General features: G+C 42.2%; 1 protein-coding gene across 4 annotated transcripts in view; it reads left to right on the forward strand.

Moving 5' to 3' along the window:
* The window catches only part of PPM1H (protein phosphatase, Mg2+/Mn2+ dependent 1H), a 307659-nt gene that overhangs the window by 92576 nt on the left and 195754 nt on the right, over positions 1-19329 (forward strand). For all 4 annotated transcript variants that reach the window (XR_009494420.1, XM_059886719.1, XM_059886720.1 and 1 more), the window contains exon 2: positions 10328-10493. Coding sequence is in view for 3 of the 4 variants with exons in the window: in XM_059886719.1 (XP_059742702.1) it covers positions 10328-10493 (166 nt within the window). In the remaining variant the exon portion in view is untranslated. The remainder of the gene's footprint in view (positions 1-10327; positions 10494-19329) is intronic.

Below are 19329 nucleotides of genomic sequence, written 5' to 3' on the forward strand. Positions count from 1 at the left end.
TGTTTAGGGTTCCAGGCATTCACTCAGTTGCTGGATGGAAATGCTTTAAACAGTTCTGTTTTCCAACAGTGAGACCAGTACCCTGTGAGGAAAGTACTGCTCATTGTCCCTGGGAGATGGAGTATCAATAATTTACTGAAAGCCCTGCAGGTGCTTTCTGTGTGACCCAGCCTTTAGACCTTGGGAATCTGGGTCCATAGTCTCTTGTGCTCCTCTAAAATTTCTAGCAGAAACCTGCTTGCCTCTCTGCCCTCCCCCATCTAGTGTTTCCTGCTCTGTTGTGTGTTTAGGGGCACAGCCAGCGTATTTGAGGAATGAGGATGAGTGGCCTTCACCTCTCCAGTGAAGGACAGAGCACATTTTACAAGATTTTTTTCTAAAGCAGGAACTCAGAACTCCCAACACTGAGAGTTTCATCCTCCTTACCACCAAACAATCCTCTTCTGTACACAATTGTTCTTCTTGTGTTGCTTTGAGGTTAAAAAGGAAAATATCAGAGCCCTCAATGGCCCAGAACTTTCTTTATCCCTTGGCAAAGGAAAAGCCAAGATTGTATCTGGAGTTTTTGAGGAAACTGCTGATTAAAAATGTATGTGTTTTATTTGATGTCTGTTGAGATTAACATACTTTTATCTTTTGGTTTCATTTCATTAGTTCCGGGCTTTTTTACAATTCGCTTTTTTTGGGGTTGCACGTTTGAAATTGACTTTCACTTTGTCCTGAAAAATACATTTCTCTAACATTGCTGATAGTACAGATATATCTGGTCAAATAAAGAAAGAAAACCTTATCTTGAGCAATGCAGTGGCTTCAAGCACGTGTTTTTTTTTTTTTCTTCTTCTTTAATTGCCAACAGGAGCTAATAGCTATGTGCAGGTAGCATTGTTCTAAAACCCACACAAAAAAATGTATTCTTCTGCTTTATTTTATACAAAGCTTCCAAACTGGAAATCATTTTTAGACAAGCCTTTATTTTGGTTTCATGTGGCCCCCCACCCAGTCGCACTGTGGCCTTGTGTGGGAATTGCTCCAGCATCCGACAGAGCGCACACTCACTTCCTGATTTAAATGCAGAAGTTGGTCTTTGGTGACATCAGTGGTTTTGCCAAGAGGACCTGGAGAAGAATTGAAAGGAAGTACCCAATGACAGCTTTCTGATTTTTACCTTTACTGTGTTAAAAGTTCATTTCTTTTTTTTTATTTTTTTTTTTAAAGTTCATTTCTAAACAGCCAGTGTGAAGGAAAAAACATAGCTATTTATGTAGGGAGATCTTTGGGACATATCATACCTTCTTTTGATCTAAGTTTTATAAATCTTCAGTTATCTAATTACATTGGTGAGGAAGCTAGAAGCTCATTGTTGTTCAGTTGCTAAATCGTGTCTAACTCTTGGTGACCCCCATGGACTGCAGCACACCAGGCTTCCCTGTCCTTCACTAAAGCTGCCTGCAAGGTATATTCAAGATAAGTTACAAAGAACACCAAGATGCACATTCAGTTCCATGCAAACCTACATCTCTCTCTGCTTCACTTACGTATTATGTGTAGTAATATGAAATTGTCAGTACTGTACTATTTTTGACCTACAAAAACTTTTTCAGAGCATTCAATCTAATAGTTCAGGGGTCAGCACACATTTTCTGTAAAGGTGTACACAATAAATACTGTAGGCTTGGTGGGCAGACAGTCTGTGAAAACTGTCTCTGCGGAAACTACTAACTGCATTGTACCTGAAGGGGCACAATAGACAATGTGTAAATGTATGTGTTTCAACAAGTGTAAATGGCAGTGTTTCAATAAAATTTGATAGACATGGAAATTTGAATTTCATATAATTTTTAGATGTCATAATATTCTTTGATTTTTTTTCCTGACTCCTTAAAAATATTGGAAGCCACACAAAAATAAGCAGTGAATTTTGCCTGAATTTTGCCCAAAAGCCATGGTTTTCCAACCCCTGGTTAAGCTGAAGTTGGCTACCACTGCCTTTGCAATTTTTGCTACCAAGAACTTCCTGTTCACTGACCTAAAGCCAATTTCATTATCTTATCCTCCAGAATGCCCCACCCCAAGCCTTGTTTCACCTTCTCATCTCCCTTCGTAATCAAGAATACCTCATTTGCTCATCCTGCCAGTGAACACTTAAGTGGCACCCTCTTTGCCCCTCTATCCTCCACTACTCATATCCAGCAGGTCTCAGCTAGGAATTTGCAGTTTTTTCACTTCCTCTGAAGCCTCCTTTTCCCTTGCACCAAGAGCTTGATTCATGGCCTTTTCGTCGCTTGGACTGTTATGTCACTAGCTGGGCTCTCTGCTTTTGTCATTCATCCTCTGTAATCCATCTTCCATCAGGCCGCTACTGTTATTTTCCTAAATAATTTTTATCATATCAAGCCCTTTAATATTGTAAAGTATTTATTCTCCAATTAAAATAAGTTAAATGCTTTTTTTCCCCCTTTTTTAAACAAATTTAGATTATTCCCATGGGTCATAGGCTCTATGGGATGAAGCTCCAATAGAATTTCACGATCTAGTTCTAATGTAGCTCCTTACCAAGCCCATACTTAAGTCACACCCACTCCTCTTTATAAAGTTCTTTCATATCACTGTTTTCAGAGGTTATTCCTATGTCTGCAGAGTCCTGCCTTGGTTTTCTTCTGACTCTTTATTTCTATTATTATCATTTTTGGTCACACCACAAGGCATGTGGGATCTTAGTTCTCCAACCAAGGATTGAACCCACACCCCCTGCATTGGAAGCATGAAGTCTTAACCACTGAATCACTAGGGAAGTCCCTTTTCTCTGACTCTTGATTCCCTCCTTTATTCAGTAAGGCTGAGCTTAGGTGCCACCTCGGCTGTCTCACTTTCCATGACTCTTCTTTTGCATAATCATCTCCTCCTCTGCATTTTCAAATCTTTTGTGACGTACCCTTTTGGTATGGTACTAGTCAGAACAAATCAATTATTTATAGGAAGATGGCCCTACTCTACAGATGGCTGTGGGCTCCCTGAGCGTGAAAACCATGCCCTAGTCTTCTTGCTTTACCCCTCTTGGCATCACAATATTTTAAAGTAATTATTTCAGTCTATATGTACTACATGTCTAATACTTTTCTTATTTTACTCATGAAGTCACACAGATCTGGTTGCAGGGTTGCAGAAACAAATGCCTTTGGGGTCAGGCAGCTGACAATGGCAGAAGCAGACAGAGTGAGATCTGGGGTGAGCTAGCAAGGGTGTTGTTGTTGATTGTTGTCTTTATTGTTGTCATCCAAGAGTGTGACAGGTGTAGCCTGATGTATTATTTTTCAAGAAAAATGGGAAAATTAAAAGATTTTTAATATAATCATCCCCATTTTAAAATATGGCAACTACAATTCACCTTAAAAAGAAACTTGTGGGCAAAAATTAAAATCCCAACCTGTGCGCTGAATGTGGCCCTTGAGACCCCAATTAGCAACCCTGATTGATCACTTCCCTTCATTAGCTGCCAACAGAACATGGGAACCAGGAGGTGTAAGATGTGTGATGGGAGAAGGTGTGTATGTGCTCTTTTCTCACCTGGGTTCATCCTGCCTTCTTCCTACTCTGCCTCCCCCACCTGTTGGTACTTAGCCACCTTCCAAAACATGAAAGCCAAACACCACAGAGAATTCCATTGCCTTCTATCCTTTCTCCTCATTGGTAACACACTGGCTGTTAACTGCATGGACTGGTGTGACCTCCTGTTGTCCCTCCTTCCAGGACGTGACTGAAACCATCTGGGAGAAGCTATTATTCTTGATAGATGTTCCGGCTGTTTTTGCTGATGGCTATTATCAAAGGCTTAAATTCCTACTCAGAGCCATGGTTTTCTAGTAAACCAAGAATGAGAGGTTATTAATGCCCTTGGAGCTAGGAATTAAGTTGTCCTTATGTTCCAGCCAATCTGGGTGGTCAGTAACCATTTCAGACAATCACATGGAACATTGCCTATGAGGTTACCTCGAAAAGAGAATTTTAGTAATTGATTGCTATATTTCGTCTCCCATCAATGATTGATTTCCCACCCCTCCCCCTACAGCCTTTTGCTCATCTCAGTTGTATATGAATCAGCAATAGCTCGATTCACCTGATGGCCTTTTTAAAACACTTGTCCCTTCTTAACCAGTGTGATTACTGCATGTTAGCCATATTAACACTTCATGTAAACTTTTTAGCCTAAATGGTTCAGGCTCTAATTTCCTTTAAAAACAAAGCAAAAGCATAATACCAAGCGAAAAAAAGAGAAATCAAACCCAACCAAATTCTCTATTCAGTGGGTCTTGGTACCTGGCTGTCTCAGTCTGGGAGCCTGGGGAGAGATGGCGTGTGTGGGCAGATCTGGATGGGAATTTAGAATCATCACCCTACTAACTGCGTGGGTGCTTTCCTGTGTACAGAACATTGCATGGATTGAGTATTACCAGGACTTTGAGGAAAGCGCTCAGAGGAGCAGGCAGCCTTGCTCAAGAAAGGTCCCATGTTCTAGGAAGTGTCGTACATATGCCACATGTAGTTACTGAGACCTGGAGGTGATTCTGTGCCCTTGAGGCTGGCAGAGGGACACTGACAGAAAGAAGAGGGAAGAAGAGTTTCCCCTCAAACTCACACAACTGCATAAAGTCCTCTGGGCCCAACACAGGAGCACTTAGCTTGTGTTGGATATGTTATTATTAAATAGTAATATTGAGTACTCATTGTGCGCCAGGTACTGTTAAATACTTTTCATGCTAGGGCATTTTGTTTTAGTATCTCTTCTATAATTGGAGGTAAGTGTTATTATCCCCATTTTAGAGACAGAAAGTAAGCTTACTGTGTCCGAGAGCACACAGCAAATTTGAACTTGGCCTTTCTGACCATTGTCTCTGTTGATGCCTCTGCGATGCCTCTGCTGAATACCTCATGGTCCCAAGGGGAACAGGTTGGTAATGAATGAATTGACACCCATGATGCGTGGGAATCCTCTGAAAACATACCAACTGTGACTCCCCATTGTGGTTTGATTGTCCTTGTAAATCCTGTTGAAAACAGTTCCATTGTGACTTCTGTGGACCAGTGGCTTCTGTGACGGGGGCTCACTTCTTGAGAAGAGTTGAGAATATTTACTCATCTGAATTTAGTGACAGGAACCTGTTGTGTCTGTTATATTATTAAGTGCATGTCCTTAAGGTCAAGGTTTTGAGCAGATGGGAAGGCAGATAACTTGATCATTGAATGGTTGCCATTAAAACCAGGACTTACCTGCTGAAATTTAGGTGGAGTTGATTTTTTTTTTTTTTTAATTTGTGACTAGAGTATTTCACAAACAGAAAGAAGGAAAACAGGTTTTCCAAGTGTGTGATAGCAGCACAGAATGAATCACTTGTTCTTTTTACATAGTCTTCCACTGCTACGATCTCATAGTCACATCTATGCCTGGTGTTCAGGTCATAGCTTCAAGTTGTGTCTGATACACACAGAGGATTTTGGACTTCCAGTCCTTAAAATTCCATATGTACCTGTTTTTACAAGGGGAAAAAAAATCTAGGTGTTTTGGTCCCATTGAAGGTAGACTGATGGGTTAATGCAATCCATGAATGACTCTAACTTTGTCATGGGTCTCCCAGGGCATGCATATCCTCATCTTCTAAGGGAAGAATAAACAGAGTGTAAACTTTCCACATTGAAGACATAGCAGCTAAAGTTGCTTTCATCCTCTCACAGTTCTCCGCCTTGAATGTTAGTCCTGACTTCAGAATTTCCCAGTTCTTCAATTAAGATGACTAATATCTCCTCTCCCCAGAATGTATATTTTAGTAACTCCCAGAATTTAGCCCAAGAAGTACTGCCAAGAAACCGAGGTTTGCAGAAGTTAAGCGACTTGCCCAAGCATTCCACTGTCCAGTAGCTGTGACTTTAGAGCAGTGGTGGCCAACTCAGTCCACAAGAGGATTCCATGAGTTAATCACTACATGTGCTAATCAAATGCTAACAGCAGTCCTTGGCATATAATTAATTCTCAACAAATGTAAGATACTATTATTGTTCCACATCTAGGGAGTAGGCAGAGTTGAGTTCTGCATTCATTCTTTCAACAGATGCTTGTTGAGCACCTGCTGTGTGCTGTGTTCTGGGGGGATAGCCCATGGTCTTAACCATTGTGCTTTATTACCTCCAGTTTAATTTCAGGGAAGATGTTTTCCCCCTTTGTAGGCAATTGGAAAACAATGACACCAAAGAGATGATTCATGGCCCAGCAACATTTTTTTTGAGATCCTCAAAATAGGTATCATGGGTGAGTACTGCTTAGATAAAGAAAGCCTATCTCAAAGTCATTCTGGGTGATCTCAAGATAGTGCTGACTTTTTCCTGGAGCCTAGGACAAGAAGAGAATGTAGCTACTAATATAGCTACTCACATAAAAAATACTGTTGAATCTATTGACAGCATGATACGTCTCAACTCAGGAAAGTTTTTCTCAATTTACTTTTAGAGGAATTGGAGGTTTTATTTAAATTTAGTAAACAAAGCATTGGCCTTTGAAGAACAAAATGAAATATGTAAGTTGATAGAGATCAAGCTTTTTAAAGCCAAAGTTAATTGATAAGAATCAGGTCTTTCTACTAAAGCTGTAGAGTCAGGAATTTAAAATAATATGAAATATGAGATAACAGTTGTATGTGTGTGTGTGTTTTAATTTTATTTCTTTTGACTGCTCTGGGTCTTTGTTGCAGAGCACAGGCTCTAGGCAAACAGGCTTCAGTAGTTACGGCCCATGGGCCCTATAGCTGTGGCTCCCAGGCTCTAGAGCAGAGCCCCAATAGTTGTGATGGATGGGCTTAGTTGCCCTGTGGCTTGTAAAATCTTCATGGATCAGGGATCGCACCCGTGTCCCCTGCATGGGCAGGCAGACTCTTAACCACTGGACCACCAGGGGATCCAGCTGTATGTTTTAAAAAGGCAGTGGCTTTAAATTAATATGACTTTATCATCTGAGTAATAATCAGATATCTGACTGAATAGGCTTCCAGGGTTGGGGCTGCTGTCTTCTCTCTAGGTTGACCTTTCTAATATTTCATCAGTGTCATTCACAAGCTGTATTCACGTGAAATGGCAGAGGAAGTCCACCCGCGATTGTTCTTCACGGTTCCCCAGCTGTGATGAGTCATTGCAGGACAGCCCTTGCAACCAAGTGCTGATAAGAATAGGCACACAATAGAAAAATAAAACAGCCGAGAGCTGAAGGAGAAAGAGCTGGAACTCCGAAGTGTGTCCACAGCTCTGCTGTATTTAGCTCTTGTGACCTTGTGTAAGTTACAATCTTCCCAGTCCCTGGGTTTCTCATGCATAAAGTTTCTAGAGTCTCTTGCTGAAGTTAGGTCAACTTTGGAGTTTAATATCCACTAAGAAAGATGGGAGACACTGCACCTCCAGGGGACAGTGATTCGTGATTTGTGTAATTATAGTAGCTTTGTTGATTGTTGGAAAAGAGCAGTGGCAGATGAGTCAGCCTGGCATGAGCTATTGGAGATCAGCGATGCTTTTTTTTGTTGGGGGAAAAAACCCAACTAAAGCATAAGTTTAGGTGCCAATGGTCAGGGTGATGCCAAGTTCCAGAAATAGAAGCTCGGATTCTGGTCAGAGGACAGTATGGAGGGGACGATGGTCATGGACTTGTTTTCCCAGCTGCACCTCCACCTTCAGCTTTCCCTGGGAAAGATGCTTGTGGGTGACCGTGGGGGTGTAATGTCACCATCCACGCCACACATGTTGCTTGGGAGTCACTATCACTGACTGAGAGGAGGCAGGTGGTATTTTGAATGTCCTTCCTCTGCCTGGTTTGTTTCTCAAAAAATCTATGTGAAAGGAATACTCCAGTTAAATGCATGTATTAGGAGCTCCGGTGGCAAACCTCTGGACGAAACATGAGCTGCGCTAGAGACAAACAGATCAGAGCCATCCATTCTTTATCCTTCCTCTGGGCGCTTTCTCCAGTAGCCTTAGAAGCAGGAAAAGAATCCCCTTTCTCTCAAGCCTGGACCCAAGCTCACCTGATCTGCTATTCTCTGCTTCCCCACACAGTCTAGCAGGGCCTGCCACAGATTGATGCAAAGCTCTGTGTATTGGGTTGGCCAAAAAAGTTGTTCAGATTTTCCATAAGAAATCGGACTATGACTGAGTGACTAAGCACACACACACACCCCCAAGTTGGGCTGGGGGTCAAGGGAGGCCTGACTGAATTCCAGCTGCCGTACTTCCTGGCTATGGCACCTGGAGTAACTTACTTAGCTTGGGCAGTAAGCATAGTGGTACTAATAGTCTTATGCAGGTAGCCTGTGTCTTTAAGAATTGCATTGTATTCTGAAACGGTATGAAGATTTCCCCCTGCTCACAGGAGAGAGTGAAGGTGGGACCAAACACTAGACCTTGAACTCTTTCTCCCTTCTTCCTTGAGAGGGTGTGATAAACATCGGAGGCAAATTTGACCTCATAGAGATCAGCAGGGATCCCACCTCCTTGCACAGGACTGTTCCCACCCCACTAAGGACAAGGATTTTCAAACTCAATAAGCAACAATCTACTTTAAAAAAAAATCCTACACAAAACTGTCATGTGTAAAATGAGGATAAAAGGCTTTTGTTTATAAAAATATACTTCAGTTGAAATTTATACTAAACTCAGTAAGAATGATGAAGCAGTTTCAATGAATAGAAATTTGAAATAGAGATAATAGATGACTTTTATGATTGTTTCCCTTTAACATACAGATAAGTAATTGCAAATGGTCGTTTAAAAAAAAAAAGATCTCCTTCCAATCTAGTGGTATCAGTCAGTTGAAGAGAAAAGATAGAAGGCTTATTTATTATGCCAAAGCTGCCCAAAATATGTAGACTAGCGTATATTTGTTTACATGTAAGAGATGGGAATGAACTTTTAAATTATTGCATTTTTTCCCCAAAATGCTTATACCTTTAAAAAATAAATTTAAAGTAAATGTGAAAACACCTGAAACACCTCCATAGAATTCCAGGGTTTGGTAGAAAACTGCTCAAAACACACTCCCTGAGGTCGTACAGTTCTCACATCTCAATTTGCTCTCTGTTTGCTGTTTGACTGTAGCATGTATGTGTTGGCTTACAGTTTTCAATACTGAAAGCCATTTGATATAAAAAAAATGGTGACATTTGAATAAGCTCTGCAGTCTGGCTGACAGTGCTGGATCAGAATCAGTTGCTCCTTTTGATGTTGTTCTTGAGTGATGGAAAATGTTGCTTTGGGGTAAGTTGGGTGAAGAGTGCTTGAGACTGTATACCGTTTTTGCAGTTTACTCTGAGTTAATAATTCTTTCAGAATGTAAAACTGTTTAATAAAAGGTGTTTGAAAACAACCATCCTCTAATTAATCGTTAGGAGGGAGTACAAGACTAATAGAGTGATGTATACACCACACTTTCAGAGTGGATTTCCATCTATCTTACCTTATTAAAACAAAAGCATCTTTCTTTTTTTGCCACTGAGTCCTTATCCTCCACCCTCACTCTGCCATGTACTGTGACACTGTTGAAGTTTTGTAAAGAAAACACAGCAATGGCAAATCAAGGAGATCTCTCTTTCGGGAAAACTATTTTAGCTGCTGCTTCATTACTTAATAAGAAAATGGTGCTGAAACCCAAGAGTTCAGTCTGCAGGCACCTGATACACAAAAAAGCTTTATAAATGATGTAGCATGTTTTTCTGAAGCATTCCTATGCTCAAAACATTAGTAATTAGATCAAAGTAGTATCAACATGCCATGAGATCACAAGGCCACATGTACAAATCAGCGTGCCCTGCAGTCCATTGTGATGATGCCATGTAAGGAGTGTTATTCTACTGGAGAAAAGATAAAGGAGAGAAGATAATTTTAAAAGAATAAACCTTTGATCCATTCACTTCTCTGTGTGTAAAGTGAAAGTGGTCATGAAATATACTTCTTTGTTCCCTAGGATTTTATAGTGTGCTGTAAATTACTGCTTTATTCTTTGATAAGATTGGTGGAGGTTTTTGCTCTTTATCACTTGGAAAAATGCAGCGGAATTCCCTGAGCCAGCCATCTATCTTCAGTGTAATTGGCAGAAGACTGATTATCTCGTGTGTTTTGACTAGAAATGGATTAGTGGGGTTGATCACAGCTATCAGACACCTGGAAAGGTGAACTGAGCTCTGAACAATGCTTCATCAAATGTTTTAACATGTGCTTATATAAGTCCACTGAAAAGTCTGTTCACCCACCAAGCTATGACATAGGGCATTAGTCTGATCGGCTTTTCTGGCTTCTCCTCCAGGGTCATCAACGCTGGGAAGAGCACACACAACGAAGACCAAGCCAGCTGTGAGGTGCTCACTGTGAAGAAGAAAGCAGGGGCCATTACCTCAACCCCAAACAGGAACTCAGCTAAGAGACGGTCCTCGCTTCCCAACGGGGAGGGGCTGCAGCTGAAGGAGAACTCGGTAAGACTTTCCTTCACCCCCACTCTCGGGTGAGAAGAACCCACACACTCTGGCCCCACTGTGGAATGTTCAGAATGGAAAAGAGAAAAGCCACGGCCCCAGTGTTCGTGGAGTGGTGGGTCTGGGCTCGGGGCATCACACTCACAGCAAAGGTGATACATGGGGTTCAGAAAAGCTGGTGTTTAAGTTCTCAGCACTTAGAGAAAATGCCCACATCATAGGAGTTTTGTTGCAAGAATTAGTATGTGTAGCGGTAGATGGTTTTAAAGAAGCACTTCCAGGTTTTTGTGAAGTTGGTCATCCTCAGAAGCCTCCCAGGAGGTGTGGAGTAACTCTAGCCGTCAGCTTGCAGCCCAGCTACGACTCTGCCCCTGTCCTCCCCTCGCGTGTCCCTTAGAGTTGCACAGTTGGAGCCTGTGCTTGACGCTCTTCCAAATTCATATTTGTTTCAGTTGGCCCAAAGCCCTTGCATCCTATGGGGTGGCCCTCCAGACTGAATGCCCTGCTGACAGACCACAAAGCATTTCTCCTCTCTCCAGTTTCCGGAGAACAAAGCAGACATCCTTGGAAAGTTCTGAAGAAGCTCTTAGCAGAGTATAGGGAACAATCAGCACTGTGTCCACCATCAGATTCTTTAGTCCTGCAGAAAAGAGACACGAAACGGATGACCCAGATGGGACTGTTTGTTCTAATGATCTTGAGGATATTTTTGTTTGTAAATTTTTATAGGATTGTAAAGGATCTAGGAACCTGTCCTTAGTTGAAGTGATATTGTCTTGTTGCATTTATGCTTAGTGACTAAGAAGGGTACTCATTTATTTTTATTTTGTTAGCATTAGTTCAGCTTAGGGTTAAAAAACACAGTGACCTATGGAGACTCATCAGTTGTACTTGTTTCAAGGCAGAAGGAAGCACTGATTAGGCCTCTCCCAAAAAGGAAGAGTCAGGGACCCAGATGAGCAGGACAAAATAATAGTGGTTAAGTGCATGCGCTCTAGAGTAAGACAGTTCAGAGCAGTCTGTTGCATAAAGCTATTCAGTTTAACAATGTGTGTGTGCTCAGTCCTGTCCAGTTCTTTCTGATCCCATGGACCGTAGCCACCAGGCCCCTCTGTCCATGTGTGACCCCATAGATGGCAGCCCACCAGGGTCCCCATCCCCTGGGATTCTCCAGGCAAGAACACTGGAGTGGGTTGCCATTTCCTTCTCCAATGCATGAAAGTGAAAAGTGAAAGTGAAGTCGCTCAGTCGTGTCCGACTCTTAGCGACCCCATGGACCGCAGCCTACCAGGCTTCTCCATCCATGGGATTTTCCAGGCAAGAGTACTGGAGTGAGGTGCCATTGCCTTCTCCCAGGAGAGGCTAGTTAGAAGTATGAAATCCAACAGTCCATGCGAAGTCCTGAGCTGGTGTCATCATTAATAAATCCTCGATTGATGTTAGTGATTATTATCCTAAAGTCAGTTCCATTTCTGTAATCCTCTATGAATAATGCCCACTGAATTTTCATTCATTTTTAAATTGGAAATCACACAATTTTTTCCATACCTTCTTGATGGAATTATTTTTGAGGATTGAATTATTATGGAAAAGGGCTCAGAAAATGTGAGACATTAATGATAATTGGATATGGGTGCCAGTGACTTAATGTTGCTCTTTCCCCCGGCAATTCCTCTCTGCCACTGGGATATAAAGTGACTTCTGTAAAAATAAGACAGTGTTGACATCTGGCTGCAAGCCAGTTGATGATCGCATATTTCCTTGTTGCTAAGTTCCTCCTAGAAGTGGAGCCAGGAGTAACTATTTAACTTCCTTTCTTTAAGAACAGTGAAACCAGCACATAAGCACTTTAGAATGGAGCCAGGACACTCCTTCGTGATGGTTCATGTGGTCCATGCTCCTCTGGGAGGCAGCAAGGATATGCAGTGAAAAGCAGGCACATCTCAGCCTGTATTCCTGCCTTAGCCACAGCGGCTTCACGTCTATCTGCGCTGTATATTAGGCTTCTTATTAGAGTTTAAGGCAAGAGCTGTGTTGCCTTTTTTTTTTTTAATTGTGGAAAAATGCACGTAAAGCTTACCATTTTAACCATTTTTAAGTGTACGGTTCAGTGGCATCAAATACATTCATACTGCTGTACAACCATCGGTATCATCATCTCCTAAACCTTTCCATCATCCCAAACTGAAACTGTCCCCACTAAATACTAACTCCCCATTCCTTTCTCCCTTTCCCCTCCACCCTCTCCGGTCCCTGGCAACTACCATTCTATTTCCTGTCCCTGTGAATTTGGCTACTCCAAATACCTCCTATAAGTGGAATCATACAATTTTTGTCTTTTTGTAGTTGTCATATTCACTTATCATAATGTCCTCAAAGATTGTCCGTGTTGTAGAATGTGTCATAATCTTATTCCTTTTTGAGGTTGAATAATATTCTCTTGTATGTATACATGCCATTTTGTTTATGCCTTCATCATCAATGAACCGTTGCTGTCATCTTTTGTCTATTATAAATATTGCTGCTGTGAACGTGGGTGTCTAGTACCTGTTTGAGTCCCTGCTTTTGATTCTCTTGGATATATACCCAGAGTGGAATTGCTGAGTGATATGGTGGCTCTGGTCAGTATTTTCAGGAGCCACCATACTGTTTGCCACAGCATCTACACCATTTGACCTTCCCACCAGCAGTGCACAAGGGTTCCAGTTTCTCTACATTTTTGCCAACACTTGTTAAATTCTGTTTTTCTGAAATAATAGCTACCCTAATGAGTGCAAAGTGCTATCTCATTTGTAGGTATATATTTCCCATGGTTAGTGATGTTGAGCATCTTTTCATGTACTTCTTACTGGCCACATATATCTTCTGAAAGGTCTGTTCACGTCCTTTGCCCATGTTAGAATTCGGTTGTCTGTTTTCGTTGTTGATGTTTGTGCTCTTTCTAAAACCTTGAAGAGCGTAGTCTCGTGTGCCAGATGACTCGTGAGCATGGGCTGTGTTGTAGGAACTGGATGCTGAGGATTCAGCAGGAAATAAACAGAGGACAGTCCCTCCCTACAGGGAGCTTGTGTTCTTTAAGGGAGGCAAACAAAACACATAGCATGGGCAGATAAGCACTCTGGAGAAAACAAAGTAGGGAAGCGGGAATAATAGGAAGTGTGAGGTGAATGGGTGGTCGAAGAAGGTGTCAGGGGTGACGCTGGGGCAAAGACCTGAGAGCACAGCTTTTGGGAGGAAGAGCATCCTGACAACCCTCGGCAGCTGCAAGATCTGAGGCAGGACCAGGCCTGCCATTCTCAGGGATCAGCTAGGAGCCCATGCAGCTGGAACAGACATAGCAGAGCCTGGATTACAGGCAATGGACTTCCCTGGCAGTCCAGTGGTTCAGACTGTGCACTTCCACTGCAGGGGGCTCGGGTTTAATCCCTGGTCAGGGAAGATGTCACATAGCATGACCAAAAAAAAAATTGGGTTGTAAGCAACACTGTCAGAAAGCTAATAGGGGAGAGATGCAGTCTGGTAGGACCTCAGGGCTGTTACCAGGACTTTGGCTGCTATGCTGAATGAACACTTTGCTAGCAGAGGTCACTAAATACACTGCTTAGAAGAGGCTAGTGGTTTTTTCTATCTGAAGACATCCCATGACTCATATATGGTGGCACCGAGGAAAGGGCAGTGACAGTACAGGGCTCAATGCGAGAAAGCATCTGCAGAACACAAGTGAGCTAGGTCTCCGCTTTCCCCCTGTGATTCTCATCCTTCACTCAGTAAATGTGTGCTGAGCTCTGAGTCCACACTCTGGGACCTTGGGACTGAGGAGATGGATTCAGGACAGTCCCTGCCCTCCTTGAGTAGAGTTGGGGAGACAGGAGAGGAAGGCTTCCTGAAGAAGTGATATTTGCCCTGTTGTGCTGAAAATTGAATAGGAATTAACCAAGCACATAAGAGAAAGGAGAGCTCCTGATGGAGGGAGTGAGCATGTGCAGAGCTAGGCTGGCGTGGGAGCAGTGGGGCATGGCTTCCTGTGTCGGGGGCAAGTGTAGTTGCTTGGAGGGGTATAAGACCGGAGCAGTGAGCAGCGTTCACAGGTGAGAGTCACTCAGTACCCTGAAAAACTGGACTTCTAAACAATGACTTTAGACCAGGGTGTAACAGACTCATGATAGTGGGGAGGCTGACTTGAGAGAACTAGGGGAGCACACCTAGAAGTTGGGACACTTAGAAGTCTGGCTCATGCAGAAATCTGAGTGAGAAATGATGAAGCTCCAAATAAAGCAGTGTAAGAACAAAGGCGTCAAGAAGCAACAATTAGAACCAGACATGGACAAATGGACGTGAAACAACAATTTTGAGCAGTTCAAAATTGGGAAAGGAATATGAAAAAGGCTGCATATTGTCACCCTGTTTATTTAACTCATATGCAGAGTACATCATGTGAAATGCCGGGCTGGATGAATCACAAGCTGGAATCAAGATTGCTGGGAGAAATATCAACAACCTTAGATATGCAGATGATACCACTCTAACCTTGACAGCATATTAAAAAGCAGAGACATTACTTTGCCAACAAAGGTCCATCTAGTCAAAGTCATGGTTTTTTCCAGTAGTCAAGTATAGATGTGAGAGTGGGACTATAAAGAAAGCTGAGCTCCAAAAAATTGACGCTTTTGAACTGTGGTGTTGGGGAAGACTCTTGAGGGTCCCTTGGACTGCAAGGAGATCCAACCAGTCCATCCTAAAGGAAATCAGTCCTAAATATTCATTGGAAGGACTAATGCTGAAACTGAAACTCCAATAATTTGGCCACCTAATGTGAAGAACTGACTCACTGGAAAAGACCCTGATGCTGGGAAAGATTGAAGGCGGGAGAAGGGGATGACAGAGGATGAGATGGTTGGATGGCATCACCGACTCAATGGACATGAGTTTGAGTAAGCTCCTGGAGTTGTTGATGGACAGGGAAGCCTGGCGTGCTGCAGTCCATGGGGTCGCAAAGAGGCAGACACGGCTGAGCAACTGAACTGTGCTGGCCACTTTAATGGCAGAAAGTGAAGAGAAACTAAAGAGCCTCTTAATGGCAGTGAAATAGGAGAGTGAAAAAACTGTCTTAAAACTCAACATTCAGAAAACTAAGATCATGGCATCCGGTCCCATCACTTCATGGCAAATACGAGAAAAAGTGGAAACAGTGACAGATTTTATTTTCCTGGGCTCCAAAACCACTGCAGGTAGTGACTGCATCCATGAAATTAAAAGGCACTTGCTCCTTGGAAGTTCAGTTCAGTTGCTCAGTCGTGTCCGACTCTTTGCGACCCCATGAATCGCAGCACGCCAGGCCTCCCTGTCCATCACCAACTCCCGGAGTTCACCTAGACTCACGTCCATCGAGTCAGTGATGCCATCGAGCCATCTCATCCTCTCTCATCCCCTTCTCCTCCTGCCCTCAATCTTTCCCAGCATCAGGGTCTTTTCAAATGAGTCAGCTCTTCGCATCAGGTGGCCAAAGTATTGGAGTTTCAACTTCAACATCAGCCTACCAATGAACACCCAGGACTGATCTACTTTAGGATGGACTGGTTGGATCTCCTTGCAGTCCAAGGGACTCTCAAGAGTCTTCTCCAACACCACAGTTCAAAAGCAACAAATCTTCGGTCCTCAGCTTTCTTCACAGTCCAACTCTCACATCCACACATGACCACTGAAAAAACCATAGCCTTGACTAGATGGACCTTTGTTGACAAAGTAATGTCTCTGCTTTGAATATGCTATCCAGGTTGGTCATAACTTTCCTTCCAAGGAGTAAGCGTCTTTTAATTTCATGGCTGCAGTCACCATCTGCAATGATTTTGGAGCCCAGAAAAATAAAGTCTGACACTGTTTCCACTGTTTCCCCATCTATTTCCCATGAAGTGATGGGACCAGATGCCATGATCTTAGTTTTCTGAATGTTGAGCTTTAAACCAACTTTTTCACTCTCCCCTTTCACTTTCATCAAGAGGCTCTTTAGTTCCTCTTCACTTTCTGCCATAAGGGTGGTGTCATCTGCTTATCTGAGGTTATTGATATTTCTCCAGGGAATCTTGATTCCAACCTGTGCTTCTTCCAGCCTAGTGTTTCTCATGATGTACTCTGCATATAAGTTAAATATGCAGGGTGACAACATACAGCCTTGACGTACTCCTTTTCCTATTTGGAACCAGTCTGTTATTCCATGTCCAGTTTTAACTGTTGCTTCCTGACCTGCATACAGGTTTCTCAAGAGGCAGGTCAGGTGGTCTGGTATTCCCATCTCTTTCAGAATTTTCCACAGTTTATTGTGATCCACACAGTCAAAGGCTTTGGAATAGTCAATAAAGCAGAAATAGATGTTTCTTCTGGAACTTTCTTGCTTTTTCAATGATCCAGTGAATGTTGGCAATTTGATCTCTGGTTCCTCTGCCTTTTCTAAAAGCAGCTTGAACATCTGGAAGTTCACAGTTCATGTATTGCTGAAGTCTGGCTTGGAGAATTTTAAGTATTACTTTACTAGCATGTGAGATTAGTGCAATTGTGCATTAGTTTGACCAACTCAGTGGACATTAATTTGAGCAAACTCCAAGAAGGAAGTTAGTGAAGGACAGGGAAACCTGGTGTGCTGCAGTCCATGGGGTTGCAAACAGTCAGACATGACTTAGTGGTTGAACACATGAGAGCAAAGGACAGGCTCAGAAGAGATGATATGAGAGGTACTGTTGTGGTGACATGGTGACAAATTGTGTGGTACAGGGAGAGTGGGAGACCCCAGGTCTCAGCCACTGGGTGCTGGTCCTTAAAAGTGGACCCCTGGAGCAGGAACAGATTCAAGGTGAAGGGATAGGCATAAATGGCAACTTGACTTTTGAGGGTGCTAAATTTGCAGTGGGGAATGTTTTGTAGGAAGAGAGAAGGAGAGAAGGAATTGGAGAGAAGGAATTGGAGTTTGGGAGTAAGTCTTGGGAAGCTTAGAATTCAGGAGTTGCAAGTTCAAAGATATTCCAAGAAGAGAGAGGAGTTGTCAGGAGCAGAAGTAACTATGACGTGGACCACAGAGGTCAAGAAAGATAAGGATGAAAATAGGGGCAAATATTATTATAAGCAAGAAGTGGGGCAACAGGATAAAGTGACATCATTATTTTATTGCAGACAGTTTACAGACATGAGGATGGTGATAGGAAGATGCCTGGGCTCTCTCCAGAATACATGTGATGAATTTCTCCCTCCTTTGCTGACCTCTTCATCCCCAGTAAATTTCATGAAGTCAGAATAAGTCAAAATAAATATTTCCACAAGACTTCATGTGTAACATCACCCTCATCTTACTCGGAGATTGAAGAAAGCCTAAAATTTTCTGTAAAATTACATTAGAGTCCCCATGAAAAAAGAAATTATCATAGGAATTTTTTATGTTAAAAACATCAAAAAAGTGGAGGGAGGGGAGGACTTCCTTGGCGGTCTAATAGTTAAGACTCCACCCTTCCACTGTCTCTGGTGCCATGCAGTACAACAAAAAATTGGGGGGGTTGGGATGGAGGGGACGGGATACATCAGTGATGTGCAGAGGAATTCAGCAGAAGCGTGACTTTATATTTGATGACGTAGGGTATTTGGGTAGCAGTGAGATGGTTAATTCTCACTACAGATAGTTATTGATTGGGATAAAGATTTTAAGACAATTTTAGTTTTTTAAAAACTTTTTATTTTATATTGGAGTATAGGAGATTAGCAATATTGTGATAGTTTCAGGTGTACAGTAAAGTGATTCAGTGATATATGTACACATATATCTATTCATTTTCAAATTCTTTTTGCATTTAGTTTGTTACAGAATGTTAAGCAGAGTTCTCTGTGCTATATACTAGGCTTTTGTTATCCATTTTGCATATTTAAATTTACATGTTTGAACATAAACATTTACAGTATTTAATTTTACATATTTAAAATGGATAACCAACAAAAAGCGACTGTATACAGGGAACTCTGCTTAATACCTTGTAACAACCTAAATGCAAAAAGAATTTGAAAAAGAAGAGATACCTGTGTATGTTTAACTGAATTGCTTTGTTGTACACCTGAAACTAACATTGTTAATCCACTATCAGTTCAGTTCAGACGCTCAGTCGTGTCCGACTCTTTGTGACCCCATGAACCACAATACTCCAGGCCTCCCTGTCCATCACCAACTCCTGGAGTCTACCCAAACTCATGTACATTGAGTCGGTAATGCCATCTAACCATCTCATTCTCTGTTGTCCCCTTCTCCTCCTGCCTTCAATCCTTCCCAACATGAGTGTCTTTTCAAATGAGTCAGCTCTTCACATCAAAATATTGGCCAAAATATTAGAGTTTCAGCTTCAGCATCAGTCCTTCCAATGAACACCCAGGACTGATTTCCTTTAGGATGGACTGGTTGTATCTCCTGGTAGTCCAAGGGACTCTCAAGAGCCTTTTCCAACACCACAGTTCAAAAGCATCAATTCTTTGGCACTCAGCTTTCTTTATAGTCCAAGTCTCACATCCACACATGACCACTGGAAAAACCATAGCCTTGACTAGACGAACCTTTGTTGACAAAGTAATGTCTCTGCTTTTTAAGATGCTGTCTAGATTGGTTGTAACTTTCCTTCCAAGGAGTAAGCGTCTTTTAATTTCATGGCTGCAGTCACCATCTGCAGTGATTTTGGAGCTCAGAAAAGTAAAGTCAGCCACTGTTTCCACTGTTTCCCCATCTATTTTTCATGAAGTGATGGGATCAGATGCCATGATCTTAGTTTTCTGAATGTTGAGCTGTAAGCCAACTTTTTCACTCTCCTCTTTCACT

This window comes from Bos taurus, chromosome 5, assembly GCF_002263795.3.
Source record: "Bos taurus isolate L1 Dominette 01449 registration number 42190680 breed Hereford chromosome 5, ARS-UCD2.0, whole genome shotgun sequence".
NCBI classification, from domain to species: domain Eukaryota; kingdom Metazoa; phylum Chordata; class Mammalia; order Artiodactyla; family Bovidae; genus Bos; species Bos taurus.